This window comes from Rana temporaria, chromosome 6 (genome assembly GCF_905171775.1).
Source record: "Rana temporaria chromosome 6, aRanTem1.1, whole genome shotgun sequence".
Classification (NCBI taxonomy): domain Eukaryota; kingdom Metazoa; phylum Chordata; class Amphibia; order Anura; family Ranidae; genus Rana; species Rana temporaria.
Window position 1 is genome coordinate 136,709,129 of NC_053494.1, and position 17,078 is coordinate 136,726,206.

Consider the following 17,078-nt stretch of genomic DNA (forward strand, 5'->3'; position numbering starts at 1 on the left):
TCGGCTTGTATTCTAGTCAATAAGTTCCCAGTTTTTTTTTGTGGTAAAATTAGGTCCTCGGGCTCATACTCGGGTCGGCTTATACTCGAGTATATACAGTACATTTTTTTTAATTGCCTTTTGTATCACTTTAAATCATAGTTTGTTTTATTTTAAACTATCTTCCCTTGGTTAGAACTAAAAAACGAAACTTTAGTCTAATCTAGACAATCGGCAATCCTCCTAAACTTAACTGACAATGGTGTGTCGATGCAGCCAAATGTGGCTGCTCAAAGGCACTTCCTGCAACCGTTGTTGGTGTCTCTGTAAGCATGACAGTGCAGCTCCGCCCAGCCCCCCCTGTCCTGCCCAGCCCCCTCCTGTCCTGCCTAGCCCCGCCCCGACCCCCCCCCCATGTCCTGCCCAGCCCCTGACCCCATCCTCAGTCCTGCCCAGCCCCGACCCCATCCCCAGTCCTGCCCATCCCCAACCCCCCCCTGTCCTGCCCAGCTCTACCCCTGTGGCTTGCAGGAGGGAAGGAAGACTGTTGGAGTGCCTCTAATTCTTCCATGGAAACCTCTTTTACACATTTTACTCATGTCAATGTATTAGTATGGTGTAACTGATTGAATTGAAAGCGAGGCTTTCCTTCCACTTTTATTTATCCTCCCCTTGTACAGCACAGTCAGTCTCCACCCCTGTAATGACCCTTCGGTGTGCTGCTTGCCTTTTGGTGTCCAATTAGCAAGGTATGGTGGAGTCATGACCAAGCTGTATATCAACTGCAGTGATAAAATCTAGGTCACCAACATAGCTCTGCCTGGCAGTTTTTGGTTAACAATAGTAGCAGAAGAGCATTACTAAGTTATAGTGCAAGACCGTCAACATGCATTTCAACTATGCATTTAGCTGTTTGCCTGGAGTTCAGCTTCACTAAACACTACTAAAAGGATTTAGGTCTCCGAAAAAAGTAACCCTTTCTGTAATAAGTACAGTTAAGACCTCATGCATAATAATGGTATAAGAACACCAGTAACTTTGCAGTGAGTTTTTCAACGTTTTTGCAATAGCATTTTTTTTCCAATGGGATCAAATACGTTAAACGCTGGTGTTTTTGAGCGTTTATCTACATCGAGGGACAGTGGAAGGAGGATGGCTGACCCGAAAAAGGTGAGTGCCGGGCGTTGGCAATCTGGCTGGCAGCATTTTTTAGGGCACAGTTGATGTGGGCACAGTTGATGTGGGCACAGTTGATGTGGGCACAGTTGATGTGGGCACAGTGGCAACAATTGATGTGGGCACAGTGGCTGCGTTTGATGACACAGTGGCTGCGTTTGGCATGGCACGTTGGTGACAATTGATGGGCACAGTGGCTGTATTTAATGGGCACAGTGGCTGCCTTTGATGGGCACAGTGAGGCTGCCATTGTCTTTTTTTCGTTTGTTTGCGCCACTGAGTTTGACTGTAGAAAAAAATGTCTGAAGCCAAAAACAGCAGCTGTAAAAACGTCCAGTGTGCATGAGGCCCAAGATCCTTTCTTTTAGTGCTAGAAATCACATCTGAAAACTGCCTCCAATTCATTACAACGAGTACTTACAACACCCAGGCGGTGCGCTTGCGGGATATTAGAAATAGTCCTGCAAGCAGCGTCTTGGTGTGGTTTGGGAGAGCTGTATACAGCATCCTCTCCCCCCCCCCCCCCCTACTTAACTAGGCTTTCAGTCAATCCAGCGTCTGCAGTTCTTCACTCCCCTCACTTCCAGGTCTCGCTGGAGGACCGTGGCTATTAAATCGAAGATCGCGACTAGGGAGCAGGGCTGAGTCCCACTGTCTGTCAATGGAGACAAGAGAGGGAGGGGCCAGGAGCGTAGGCGGGGGACCCGAGAAGAGAAGTTTTGTGGTCGTTCCATTGCACAGAACAGGTAAATAGACTTTTTTTATGTTTTACTTTACAATCGCTTTAAACCCAAAGCCAAAAATGTTATATATTGCAGCTTACCAGTCGTTAAATGTTGTGGCTGCATTTGTTTTCTTTTTAATTTTTAAGCTTTTTCCCCCTCTGTTTTCACCTGGTGATCTGGCCAGTAACATACCTCCTGTATTGGGGTGCTCTCACTCTGGATGAAGAGTGTTAGCCGATGTACTAGCCAACTAAGAGACCATAACAAATTGAAGCCAAACTCTAGATCACACTTTGTAAGCAGTTTTTTGGAATGAATGTTTTACATAAATAAAAGCTGATCAATCTAAGCACCCATGTCTGTGGTAAATGGTTTGTCTCATCCCTCTAACTGCTACATCTGCAGGACAGCTTGTTCCGAAAAACAGACTTACTGACTGGATCACCTGGTGAATATAAGGGAAAGAAAACCTAAAAGAATAAAAAAGATGCAGCCATTACATCTAATAATTGGTAAGCTGCAACATAACCAATGTTTGCTTTTGGGTTTAAAGTGGTTGTAAACCCTTAACCACTTTATGCTACAGGTAATCCTATATTAAGGCTTACCTGTAGCTACGCATGATATCTCCGAAACCCCTGTATGTGCTGATGTCATTGGCACATGCGCACTGGGGAAAACTGAAGCAATGGCACGTGCGCCGTTACCGCGCACATGCCCGTAAGTGACGTCATCGCGGCTCCGGCCAATCACAGCTTCGATCTGAGGTAAGTAATACATAACGAGCTAGTATGCTATGCATACTAGCTCCTTATGCCTTCGTCTTGCAGGTTTTTTTTTTTTTTTTCTAGGGCTTACAACCACTTTAACCGCTTAACGACCGCCGCATGTATATGTACGCCCACAGAATGGCACGTACAGGCAGATGGGCGTACATGTACGTCCCTGCCTTTCCGCGGGTCGGGGGTCCGATCGGGCCCCCCCCGGTATATGCGGCGGTCGGAAATCATCAGGGAGCGATCCGGGATGAGGGCACGGCTATTCGTTTCTCAAAATATTGCATTTTTTTCAAAATTGTCGCTCTATTTTTGCGCAAAAAATAAAAACCGCAGAGGTTATCAAATACCACCAAAAGAAAGCTCTATTTGTGGGGGGAAAAAGGACGCCAATTTTGTTTGGGAGCCGCGCCGCACGACCGCGCAATTGTCAGTTAAAGCGACACAGTGCCAAATCGCAAAAAGGGTCCAGGTACTTAACCTGCATAATGGTCCGGGTCTTAACCGGTTAAAGTGAAAGTGACACACTTGGAGAGAATAATAGTGGCCACAAGTGCAGTTGCAGTACACGCTGGGGTCCCAAATCTATAGTTTTGGTGTTTGTACCAGGAGCTGATTAGATTGTCATTTCTTCCTTATGTACTATGACAGAAAATCTAAATATCATAATTAATTTAAGAATTTTTTTACATAAAAAAAAAGTAAAAAAATGCCGCCAGCTTTGAATTTCTAGAACTACCAAAAATGTGTCCTGTTGACAGCTGACCACAAGTCCTCCACAATTCCCATCAACTTGCTCATGTCATTATCCCACCGTTTTCCTCAATGTTTGAGGTCAAATTACAGACATCTGCAAAAAAATTTTTTTTAGGGTCTTGTAAGTGTGAAAAGATGCCTTGGCTGCAGCTTTTCTCATTAAAACACAAAGAGTAATTATAGCGTCACTTTCAGAAAGTGCTGTGATGGCGAAATCGAGATCTTTAGAACAGAATCCGGTAAAGATCTGCAATTTAAGTGAAAATTCTTAGAGAGTAGTTCACCTGATATGGTTTGGCTTTTTGTCCTCTCGTCTCACCAAAACAGATTTTTCTCATGATTTCATACAATATCTGCTTATTTTAAAACAATATCCTTCTTTTTAAGACCAAAGGGCCTAATCCACAGCCAGCCGGTGTAACTTAAATATTCGGATTTAAGTTACACCGCCGGAAAATTTCTACCTAAGTGCCCGATCCACAAAGCACTTGCCTAGAAATTTTCGGCTGTGTAACTTAAATCCGGCCGGCGCAAGGCGTTCCTAATTTAATGGGGCGAGTCCCATTTAAATTAGGCGCGCTCCCGCGCCGGACGTACTGCGCATGCTCCCGATGTCATTTTCCCGACGTGCTTTGCGCGGTTTTACGTTGCGCTGGGATTTGAGAATCGCGACGGGCGTAAAAAAAAATACGAGTTGCGGCGGGAAAAAAAAAATTTGAAAAAAAAAAAAAGACAGCGACGCGGGATAGAAGGGTCTACTTTTACAAGGCCTAAACAGTTTAGGCCTTGTAAAAGCAGCCCTAATATTGCGACGGCAAACTAATACTTACGGAGAAAAAACGAAGAGTAAAAGCTTTGTGGATCTCTGTAAGTGCCAATTTGCATACCCGAAGCGGCATTTCGACGAGAAATGCCCCCAGCGGCGGCTGCGGTACTGCATCCTAAGATCCGACAGTGTAAGTCCCTTACACATGTCGGATCTTCTGCCTATCTATGTGAAACTGATTCTGTGGATCAGTTCCATAGATAGAAACAGGGATACGACGGCGTATCAATAGATACGGCGGCGTATCCCTTTTGAGGATCTGGCCCAAAGTTCTTCAAATGCAGATCACTGGTTGTGACCATGAAATGTGCGTGCCAAGTACATACTTTGTTACCTAGACATGACAGAACGCAGTCACAAAATAAGCAGCAAGGGGAAAACACTTTGTAGGCTTAATTAATGCTGAAAAATGCATTGAAATTACATACGATATTTGACTAAGAAAATGTCCTCTTCTGCCACTGATTTGAACAAGGAGGAACAAGTGAGCATGAACATTATTTAAAATTTTATATATATATATATATATTCTCAAAATCATGGGAAGCCAGACAGTGCAATGTGTTTTTTTACCTTAATGCATAGGATGCACTAAGGTTTAAACCCCTTTAAGCCTTCCTATCCCATTTAATGACTATATCCTTTGCTATTTCAATATCAGGTTGAGGTATGGTGGCAATGTGCTTAACATAGGGCCCATTCACACTTGGAACTGCATATGAATCGCACAGGAACGCTGTTCGGTTCCTGTGGGGTTCACGTGCAGTTCTGTGCAGTGCAATATCGGCCCCATTCATTTCAAAAGTAGTGTTTTTTTTACTTTTTGAAACACACCGCATTGCATGGTACTTTTGTACGTTGTGATCTGGTGCGGGTGAACACACTGTGCTTGCAACCTGAATTTAAGGTGTCGTTGACTTTGCACTGACTCCCGCAGCATATCGCAAGGGCAGTTCAATTGAAATGTATTGCGGGAAGCCGCACAGGAAATTTTGGCTTACGCATAGCATTCTAGTGTGAACAAGTCCTTACCTGTACCCCCAATTCAGCAATTTCAGCTGCAAGTTCATCCTTCTGCCATGTATGCACAGACATGTCTAATAACTGCTGATTACCCACCCACCTCCCCTCCAGTTTTATTATTTTCTTTTACTTGCTTGCGTTCAGTGCCTAGACAAGGTCACCTAAAGCCCAGGACGAACATGCCAAACTGCATGAGCATTATATGTCAGCAAAAATCCCCCCTCCCCCCAACAAAAAAATAATTGGGCACTAATCTGCAAAATTACCCCTAACATAAATTCCCCCTCCTCCCAGTACAATTTGCACCCCTTGCTGAAGTCCCCCCTCCTAGTACAAATATTTGCCCCTTCCATCTTTCAAATCCCCCCCAAAAAATCACCCTCCTAACAAAAACGCCAACCCTCAAATTTCCCCTCCAAGTACACATTCTCCCTCCCCTAGAAATCCCCCTTCTAGCACAAATCCCCCCCATCATGCCCCCAGCCCCCCTGCCCCCCACACACACAAATTCTCCTTTTAGCACAAATCACACCCCTTTCTACCATATCATCTCTTCTAGCACACACGCCAAATCCTCTTCGCCTATCCCCCTCACAACACAAATTCCCTTGAGTCGCTGCTCCTAGCGCGCACACACAGATTTCCCCTGCTGCCCCCAAATTCCTCCTTCCAACACAAATTCCCACCCCCTCAATCTCCTCATGGTGCTCAGTGCAGCCGACCCTCCTGCCCACCCCTTGTCACGGCCCTGCCTGTGCTCTAGCTAGTTGAGTCATATAACACCTTCGGAACTCCAAGGTTCTGTAGGAAAAAAAGACATGCATTGGGCAATGATAAACACAAATGCATATATATACAAATTTCAAATGCCTTTTTCAGTAGACTGTCTCTTCAAAATTTAACAAAAGCATTAAATGATGCTTTTAAAATGAAAAAAAATGCTAATCTTTTCGCTGTATTGTGAACTGTGTCCTTGGCTACTTGACTCTGCCTTTGTGGGCTGTGTTTGGGTTTACCAACAACAGTACTGCTCACTTAACATTAACTGATCCGACTCCTTGTGTCAGGAATAACAGGATAGACTAGAACACAACACCTGGCTCCACTCACCACCAGCATAGGATGCACGGCCAAATAACATTTCTTTCACACAAGTGTAGGTGGCTGTTTGAAGCAATGAGAGCTCTACACTAGGTATATGTAAGAATTTACAACCACTTTAAATCTTTTGGCACTCTGTAGAGCTGACAAGCACAGTATTTTGTAGGTGGGTATTGAGAAGCCGTTCAAAAAACTATTTGCTGACACCCACATAACATACAAAGAAAAATGTTGCGTTTTGTCCCTTCAGATAATTTCGGGTGAAGTCTGTGTGCGATCGCTTCGAAGGCGGTATTTTTACTACGATTTTCTGATCGTGTGTACTAGGCTTGACTCTCTAGCACATCCTACACAGGAGCATTGAAGACTATGGGGTTGATTTGCTAAAACTGAAGAGGGCAAAATCAGCTTCTAGGGGGTTTTTTTTTTGTGTGTTTTGTAAAAATCTTAATTGAACGGTAGCCAATCTGCTTCTCTCTTCAGTTTTAGTAAATCAACCTCTATGTATAAAAATGTACTACACCTTCAGAAGCTAATGAAGTCAGCCTGGATACATAACCCTCCTTTCCTAGCTGTGTGTTTATAATTTTTTGTTTTATACAGCTAGGAACTATTTTTTCTTAGATATTTTCATCAGGTTTTAGTCGATAAAAAATAATTTCAGCCAGTTTCAGAAGGTTCGTTTTTACAGAGTTTTCACAGCTGCTGTCTAGTGATTGATAGAGATCTGTCATATGTGAGAGGTATTAATAAAGAGTTAAAAACCTCTATGCACAGGTAATGTTAGATAGATAGCATTAGGAAATGGCAAACGTCACTATTATGAGAACTTGATTGTTACTGGAAAATCTCTTTATAATCTAAAGTCCTATTCATTACATGTTTGTATAGAGCAGATGCATTATTGCGTGCTTCCATCTCTTAACTATAGATTTATTTGTTCAGTTGGCTGTATTAATGGCTTTGCAGGTTTAGAGTATAATGGAAACATTTCTGCACTTGTTAGTGGGGAACATAAATATATTTACTTTTATAAACCTCTATGAGAAAGTAGTGCAGGAAAGCCATATATTTTTCATTAAATCCAATGTAAATATTGTTCACAAAAAAAAAAAAAAGCCACATATGTTCTAAACACCACAATGCTTGTATGGTGCTTCCTGGAATCTGTCCAGAAGACAAATACAGTTCCCAAAGTTCCAAAACTAACATTGTATGCTTCTTTCTGCAGAATGTTAGTCTGAGGATCTTCATATTTTATTCCTTATTGTAAACACCTGCAGGCTGTAGAGGGATCCATTCCTCAACTGGACTTATAGAACATGTGCAGGTAATAATCCGATGCAGGTTGATTCCATTTAATCTCTTTCCTGTTCTCCTTTCAGCGCAGTGAAGAAGAAAAAGCCTGAACCAACGGATTACAGCAAAATGAGACCTGCCCAGAAACGAAAAATGATGTAAGTGTGTATGTGAATTTATGCTAATTGGGGAGATTTACATCAATTATCTAATTGCTGTGTCTACATGTTGCCTTGCCTTTTTTGTAGCTCATTTTAATTCTGTACAGAGTTACACATCTGGAAACACTGCAACTGCTGACTAAAAGTGACTTGTAGCTGAACCTTGAGGCAATCCATCCTTTAATTATACATTTTAAACATAAACACAGGAACTGGTTTACTTGCTGTAAAGGATTTCTAATTTTGTATAGAGAAACTTGTAGTCCAGACACCTATGCCTGATAGCACAGTCCGATCCCATCAACTATGCCTGATGGCACAGTCCGATCCCATCAACTATGCCTGATGGCACAGTCCGATCCCATCAACTATGCCTGATGGCACAGTCCGATCCCATCAACTATGCCTGATGGCACAGTCCGATCCCATCAACTATGCTTGATGGCACAGTCCGATCCCATCAACTATGCTTGATGGCACAGTCCGATCCCATCAACTATGCTTGATGGCACAGTCCGATCCCATCAACTATGCTTGATGGCACAGTCCGATCCCATCAACTATGCCTGATGGCACAGTCCGATCCCATCAACTATGCCTGATGGCACAGTCCGATCCCATCAACTATGCCTGATAGCACAGTCCGATCCCATCAACTATGCCTGATGGCACAGTCCGATCCCATCAACTATGCCTGATGGCACAGTCCGATCCCATCAACCTCACAACTTGTCAGGAACTGATTAAAGGATAAGTTCACCTTTTCAGGTAAAATTTCACATTTCATAATACAGTGGAACCTTGGATTACGAGCATAATCCATTTCAGGAGAATGCGTGCAAGCCAAAGCACTCGCATATCAAAGCGAATTTCCCCATAGAAATCAATGGAAACTAAGATATTTCGTTCAACATTGACTTCTATTGTATGCAGTACAGCATGTTGTCAGAGGTGGGGGGCGCCATAGAGACTCGGAGACCGCTCAGATGCACTTGAAAACCCTCTGAGGCTCAAACACTCGGGAACAGAGTCATTTTGAGTGTTTCCGTGTATTTCCATGTGCATCCGAGCGGCTCTGAGTGTCACCGGCGCCCCTGCACCTCTGGCCAAATGCGGTACAGCACACCGCAGAGGCTTGAAGTCTATATATATATATATATATATATATATATATATATATATATATATATATATATATATATTAGCTCGTATTGCGGAACGCTCGTTAACCGAGTTACTCGCAATCCGAGGTATTGCTGTAAATAGAAGCGTTTTTCAATGACGTTTCTGGTCCAGCCGTCCCAATGTGCTTTTGTTTTACTTAACTTGTCCACAGGAGGTTTAAAATCTTGTCGGCCTATTTGAATTTTTAAAATGATTTTCAGATTCCATCACTTCCTGTAGATCGTCTCTCAGCATTCGTTTTCTGTAGGTCATTTCCCAGAAGCCTTTACTTTACTGTTGCATTACAGAAGAGGGTGTAATGGGGTGTGTTCACCACACCCGCCTCATTACAATACTACCTTCCACCCACTTTCTATACAATCTGATTGTACAATCTCCTTTAGAATCTCCCATCAGCTATGTAGTACAAGGACATGCCTGATTTGATACAAATTGAATGGATTGGTCAGTTGGGTCATCCAATTCCATAGTTCTGGTTAATCTAAGGGAAATTGTACAGTGATTGTAGAATAAGATTTTGTACTGTACAAGTACATAGGAGGTAGTGGACAGAGACGCTCAGTTGTCAGGCCATGTTCACATCTCCATGCAGCGAAAACTCACATTCCCACATGCATTTCTATGCACAGGGCCATAACTTTTACTGGAGCGGAGCATGGTGCTTTACTGCAGTTTTTGGTGCATTTGCCACACTTGGAGAGACTTTATCATTTTATGACAACACAAACACGATGCACATTTGCAGCGTTTCTGAAATGCATGGCAAAGAATGGATTTTCTGTGCAGTTTGCCATGCATTTGGAAACACACAGATGTAAATGGAGCCTCATTCTTCTTTTGTAAATGCACCAATTTCACTTTTAGGACCCATTCGCACCTAGTGTAGTGGGAGCGCATGTTTTTTGGCTCCTTATTCCAGTGATACACATAGGGCAGCCCATTGATTTCAATGGGCTGCACTACACATGGAAAAGTAGCAGATGGGACGTTTTGGTGTGGTGCGAGTTGCATGTTTTGCTGCATTTTGTCACCCATTTGTGTGTGTGTGTGTGTGCATCTGTGTTTGGTGTGCTGCTAACAATTAATGACACTTAAATCGCAACTAGATAATTGTAGGTGTATAAATGCAGCCATACACTATACAATCTGATTGTACAATCTCCTTTGGATTTAACAAAACTATATGATAGGACACACTATTTGTCCAATCACTCTGTATCCAATCAAGCAGGCCCTTGCACTACATCAGGGGTGTCCTGTGGGGCTGCATGCAGTCTGAGCCCGTCTGGAAGAACGTTGGGGAAGCCAGGTAAATGTATGCGTGAAGGGATGCTAATGAGGTCAGCTGGTAAACTCCTTCCTGTATCTTACTGTTTTTTCCATCCCAAATCTACATACTACATACAGTGGTGAATGTGTATAAGAAATACAGCAAGGGCTAAGGTAAGGCCTTGTACTCAAAATCAAAGAGAGATTTTCTGCAACCAAGGTACATTAATGGTATATAGGCACATAGGGGAACTGGATTAAAAAAAAAAAAAAAAGTGAACCTAGCCTTTAAAGTAGTTGTAATTAGGGTTGTCCCGATACCGATACTGGTATCGGTATCGGTGCCGATACTAAGCATTTGCAAGAGTATCTGTACTCGTGCAAATGCCCCGATACCAAAAACCGATACCTTCAGGCTCTGTACTTTCAGCTGTCAGCAGGAATTCCCTGCCAACAGCTGAAAAGTAAAGAAAAAATGCTGGCAATTACTGGTTGTTAAGGAACGGGGCCGACCGCTTCCTTAACAACCAATCACGTGTCCTTCTCTCCCCACCTCCTCCTCCCCTCTCACCAGCTATCAGCAGGCTCGGGACCGCATGTCTGTGGAAACTTCCTGCATTAGAGGTGAGCAAGCCCAGCTCCCCCCATTCCACTGTCTTCTCCCTTCTGCCGTGTGCAGCTCTCACATTTAGTTCTGCTCATCGCACTGATCTGACTTTTTCCTGGCAGCTGCATGGCTCTGCACACAGCAAGGCTTCTCCCCATGCCCTGTGTGTCCGTACTTAGCCTGGTGGAGCCCCCCCTCTCCCCCTCTCCAGCAAGCAGAGGCACAGACAGTGTGACACACGGCCAGCACCACTGCAGCGGGTCAGTGTTTGATCAGATTAGATTCACTGTTCTTTGCCAGTCATTTTTGTTTTGTTATTTAAAACTATATAATTAGAATTTGACACAGCAGCGCAGCACATATATTGTATACTTATTTTTAGTGGGAAACCTACACTGGGTGTTTGCACCAGCTGAATGTGTTCAATCATGTTTAAGTAGCAGCCATACATTTTGTTTTGTTTTATTTGAATAGAGCGCAGTAGCCAGTATTGTGACTCCCCTCCCCACTTTATCAGCCCTCCCCTTTTTTTTTCTCAGTTACCAGTCTGCCCTGCCACACTCTCCGTCTGCCCTGCCACCACACACACTCCCAGTCTGCCCTGCCACCACACACACTCCCAGTCTGCCCTGCCACCACACACACTCCCAGTCTGCCCTGCCACCACACACACTCCCAGTCTGCCCTGCCACCACACACACTCCCAGTCTGCCCTGCCACCACACACACTCCCAGTCTGCCCTGCCACCACACACACTCCCAGTCTGCCCTGCCACCACACACACTCCCAGTCTGCCCTGCCACCACACACACTCCCAGTCTGCCCTGCCACCACACACACTCCCAGTCTGCCCTGCCACCACACACACTCCCAGTCTGCCCTGCTACAGTCGACCAGTCATTCAGTCTACCAGTCAGCACATCTTCACCCCAGCCTCATCCAACTCCCCCAAACCACCCCTTTACCTTCTCTTCCCAGGTGATAGGTATCGGTAATCGGTATCGGCGAGTACTTAAAAAAAAGTATCGGTACTCGTACTCGGTGTCAAAAAAGTGTTATCGGGACAACCCTAGTTGTAATCCCTTACAGACCAATTTTACCCACATGCAAGCCTAGATGAAGACTTACTCATAGGTGCAAGAAATATCTCCTAAACCTACAGGGTTTAGGGGATATTTGCAAAAAAGACAGGTACTGATGTCTACGGCGCAATGCGACGTAGACAACGGCACAGGCACACTGAGCGTGCCTTTTCTAACGGCGATAGTACCGTGACTGGCTTCTCCTGCTTAAAGTAATTCTAATCATTCCTTTTATCAATATCTGTGCATAGGGTCTTCAAGTTCTATCAGGTCCAATTCACACTATGAGCAGTGACAGACGTTTACTGCATGGTCTGTCACCACAGGGACACAGAAAATAATTGTTTCCTATGTGTCCCATTCACACTGCACACTGCAACACAGCCTAGCTATGCGCTAACTTGCTGCATTCTATTGCACTGGCCTGAATCGCACTGCAATGTTTGGCAGCACAGTGAATGAAGTGTATGTTTTGAACACTTTAAATAAAGCTCATACCAACCAAAAAAAAAGGGAGCCATGAAGCGCTGAATTTCGCATCACGCTGCCCCTTAACAACCGGTAATGCAGAGCGGCTTGAGCGCTGAATCGATCCGGCTACTCTGCAATTTAGCCAGTTGAACAGAATTCACGCTGAATGTTACTGCTTTCTAGTGATCCCTAGATAGTAGCTGTAATATCTCTGATAGGAAATCCGATTTTTTTTAAAGTAGTTGTAAAGCCAGAATTTTTTTTATCTTAATGCATGAAGATAAAAAGCGTTCTGTGTGCAGCAGCCTCCCCCCAAACACTTACCTGAGATCCCTCTCTGTCCACCGTTGTGCATGAGTGTCTTAGCCATTCAAGATTCTACTTTCTAATTGGTTGAGACACAGCAGAGGCACCATTGACTGCCGCTGCTGTCAATCAGTCAGGGGAGAGAGGGGACGGGGCCGGGTTGGGGCTTCATGCCTGAATGGACACGGGGAGCTGTGACATGGTTTGGGTGCCCCATAGCAAGCTGTTTGCTGTGGGGGCACTGAAAAGGAGGGAGGGGCCAGAGTCACAGAAGAGGGACCAGAAAAGAGGAGGATCTGAGCTGTTCTTTGCAAATCCACTGCATAGAGCAGGTAAGTATAACATGTTTTATCTTTTATAGGAATAAAAAAAAGATTTTACAATCGTTTAACAAGTTCTGACACTTCTCACATACATTTAAAAACTGGCCTTTGTGGGGGTTTTTATTTATTTTTTATTATATTCTCTGAAAGCAAAGGCCCCAGAGAATAAAATTGTGGTAGCAATTTTTTATCTTGCGATATTTGTGCAGTAGTTTATCAAATGCAAACTGTTTTATGAAAAAAATACACTTAACATGTCACACTTTAAAATTGTGCATGCACGTGGAATGATTACAGACTACAGTATTTAAAAATTTCAATAGGCAATATTTTAAAAGCCTTTAATGGTTACCAAGTTACACCTGTCTCATTGCTCTCGCTCTGACATTTATGGTGATGCCTTGTATGCGGTGCGATCATCGTTTACATATGCACCCGGAAGCTACATGTGCATTCACATTTGCATGGGGGGACAAGGGCGCTTTCAATTTTAAAACAAGTTATATTTTATTTGAATGTGTTTTTCTTACTGTTCCTTTATTTTTATTTCCAATTAACTTTTTGGGCAATACAAGGTATGAACAATATTCCTTGTGATAGCATGGGCAGCAATAATTGGCATTTACTGAGAGAACTGGGGTCTATTAGACCCAAGATCTCTCCTCTGCCATCAAAAGCATCTGATCTGACATCTGGTTGTATCAGATGCAAGTAACTGCTGTAAACAACAAGTAAATAATACATTTACATGTGTTAATCCCCTTGTCTTTTAAATGATGTTTCAACAATCTTGTAAGTAAATGTTGTAATTTTTAATACAGTTGTTGTGTATGTTTGTCTGCTCTGATATAAAAGTAAAGAATGACATCACTTTCATAGGTTTTTGTCTGAAGAGCCACTGATTAAAGTAAATACTTGGGAGTCCACATATCCACAGATATTGCTAGACATTATGACGGCAATTACACACCACTCCTAAAAGACCCATTACACAAACTGCTGCCACAGTTATAATGCATCTTTGAAACCCTCCCTATCGCCATCCCAAAAATGTCCTTGACTCCACTCCATCCGATACATATGAACTTACTTGGGTATATCCCCAAAAGTGCACTGTAGAGCTTCATCCCCGATCTGGCACCAATACTTATAACTGCAGGATTTTACCACAAATTGAAGTAAAATAGGACCCATATTTAAGAGGTTAATCACCTTTTTAAACGTTGTTTCCATCCCTAATCCCTTACCCAATGAATTCCCCAACTATACGCTGTTCTCCTGAACCTGGTGTATTCTTTCACTCCCTATTCTATTCCTGTATGGTGTGAGACATGAACTGTTAACGCACCAAAGACGACTTTCAGAAAAACAGTTCAGCTTCCCATCCATAGCCCAGGATACAAACTTTAATATCCTATCATGCTGGTACAAATGCCATTCCACCATAAAAAAATATTTCTCTTATCGTCCATGGACGGACACAGCTCCTTAAATCTTGACAAGTGGGTTATGTTCCCTGTTTACAGGAGAGGACTAGGCAGAAACATGTTAAATAGTTAAATACATGTTACATTAACAGAGTTGAACAGCCCCGCCCAGGGGGCGGTCCCTCCAGACATAACCCTCCTCACTGCAGCTTGCAGCCTCAGTTTCGTTCTGCCTAGCAAAGGAGAAGGACGTATGGCTCCCTTTGGGCCCAGCGCCCTGAGGAGAAATTTTATTTTATTTTACTTTACTTTTTCTTGAAGAATCTTCTTTCAACTGTTGGCTGAGAGACAGGCTGGATATTATAGATCCTTGTAGTCTACTCAGTCCGACCAGCAAGCGTGGGCACACCTTTGCAAAGAGGCTTGGTCTGCCACGCCATACCCCATGACTCCTGGGGGGGCCGGTGAGCTTTGCTCCGAGGTCCACATATGACTGAGCTGTGGTGTTGTCTCAATCACAGTGGACCGGGCCGACAGCTACCTCCATTGCGGTTGTAGGTCTGTCAGGAATGCGTCAGCGAGTCCTCGCTCGGACGGGTAAGTACAGTCCCTCCTGCTTCGGTGGGTTGGTACAGCTGGGCATTCCTGGGGTTCGGGGGTCCCTTCCCCTTACTTCCCTGCTCCTTTCCCTTGCTGCATTGCTAACATTGCCGCTGTCAGGGGGGAGGGGGCCTTCCTGAGGGGACTGTTATCTGGCCTGTGTTTTTTCTTTTTTGTATTGGGCTTTCCTGTGAGGTAAAAAGCCCTGTGATGAGCACAGATGTTTATGATTATACTTCAGCAGACGCTGACTGATTGGTGACACCTGTAATGGTTTTGCTTTTTATGCTGTATCTGTGACTTGTCCTTAAATAAAACAGCCCTATGAGGCTTTTCCTGTTTAAATACAGGTCCCTGCAAAAGTTACCTCACGGTTCTTTTCCTCACAGGCAGCGCTGTGCAGTCTCCTCCTGAGGGAGTCCCCTGGTTACCCCTGGTCAGCGCAGCAAGTGGGTGAGAGGCCCTGAATAGGGCTCTAGGAGCTTTTGTCTATTTGTATGGACAGGTGTGCATATTATAATACACACTATATGTAAATATTGGAGTCAGTATCTGGGTCCTTCCCCACATGCTGGTGGTGGCAGCAGGTGTTAGCACCTGTGATTCCCACAGAGTTTTTGTTAGTCCTGGACACAGTTTGTGCCAGGGTGGGGGTGGACTGCGGGCGGGCGGTAAAAGAGTGCCCCCTTCCCCCGTTATCCCCTGGGGAATGCTCTGTTATGGAGCCATGGACTAGGTACCTAGTTAAAAAAAAAAAAAAAAAAAAAAAAAAGGCAGAATAAGGCATTTATGGGTGCGCTTTTTACTGCTGCAAGGGACTCTCCTAAGCTGCATAGTGCAGCTGGGTTTCCGCTGAGGGCTCGGTCTTTTTTGGATCACACAAATCAGACTGCTGTGTAGGTTTTTTCCTTCTGTGCCCTTCTTTGATAACTTCTGAGATGCGGAATGAGAAAAGCCACTGAGGGCTTTTGTAGTCCCTCACCGCCGGGCGGGAACCCCTACTTGTATGGATCTGACTGATAGAAGATCCGAAGTACTGACCCGTTCCATGTTTACCATGCTGGGGTCTGGCTTGCGGCCTATTGTGGCCACTACACTGGGGTCTCAGTGGTCGCTGGCGCTATTTTTTTTGGGAGATTTTTCAATTACATTGAAAACTCCCATTGGCGCCCATTTTGTCGTAGCCACGCTATGGCGCAGCTTACATTGTGCTGGCCTTTTTTCCTGTGGCCGCGTTCTGAACGCTCGGCGGCCATCTTGGAGTAGTCCTGACCCCTAGTGCTGTATACAACTCACAGAGTGAGCATTTTGCACCAGACAGTGGAGGAGCACCGACTCTCTCCTGAGGTTATTAGCCTAGCGGACCAGCTGGTCCAGGGCCTCATATAGGTCTGTGATGCTTCATTGAATGCTGCGCCCTTGTTATCCAGGGCGTCTGTTTCAGAATGGTTTTATGCACACGGTGGTGTAGTGCTTAACTCCATTACTTGGCAGCAAAAGAGTCATTGGTTCAAATCTGCACACTGACGCCAATCTGCCTGGAGCTTGCATTGTCGCTCCCTGTGTCTGTGTGGGTTTCCTCCGGGTACTCCGGTTTCCTCCAAAGACATGTGTGCATACACCTACATAATATACATACACACTATGTGTGTGTATTATTTAGGGGCAACCCTCCCAGGCCGTCAAAGGCCCAGCTGGGGGACTAATCTGTCCCTGGGTGCATAAGCCGATCACGCCGGCACCCAAATCCTGCCAATGTATATAGCCTTCCCTCCCTGTCTCTAGGTGGGAGGGGCGGCTTGCAGGTTCACAATTCAGTGAAACCTCCCTGCTCTCCGACTAGTGGGTCTGCGAGGTGGTCTCTTCGGAGTACTAGATAGGGTTTCCTCCTATCCACAGAACAAAGTTCTGTCCTTGTGTCTTCCCCTCCCGGCACGTCGGTCTGCCTTGGGCAGTGTGGGATTTGCTAAGCTGCAAGGTAATTT

At 44.5% G+C, this 17,078-nt stretch overlaps 1 protein-coding gene across 1 annotated transcript in view; it reads left to right on the top strand.

Annotated features, from left to right (window-relative positions):
• The window catches only part of FAM207A (family with sequence similarity 207 member A), a 235,009-nt gene that overhangs the window by 195,633 nt on the left and 22,298 nt on the right, over nucleotides 1–17,078 (top strand). The window contains exon 5 of the mRNA XM_040357420.1: nucleotides 7,748–7,819. Coding sequence (XP_040213354.1) covers nucleotides 7,748–7,819 — 72 coding nt within the window. The remainder of the gene's footprint in view (nucleotides 1–7,747; nucleotides 7,820–17,078) is intronic.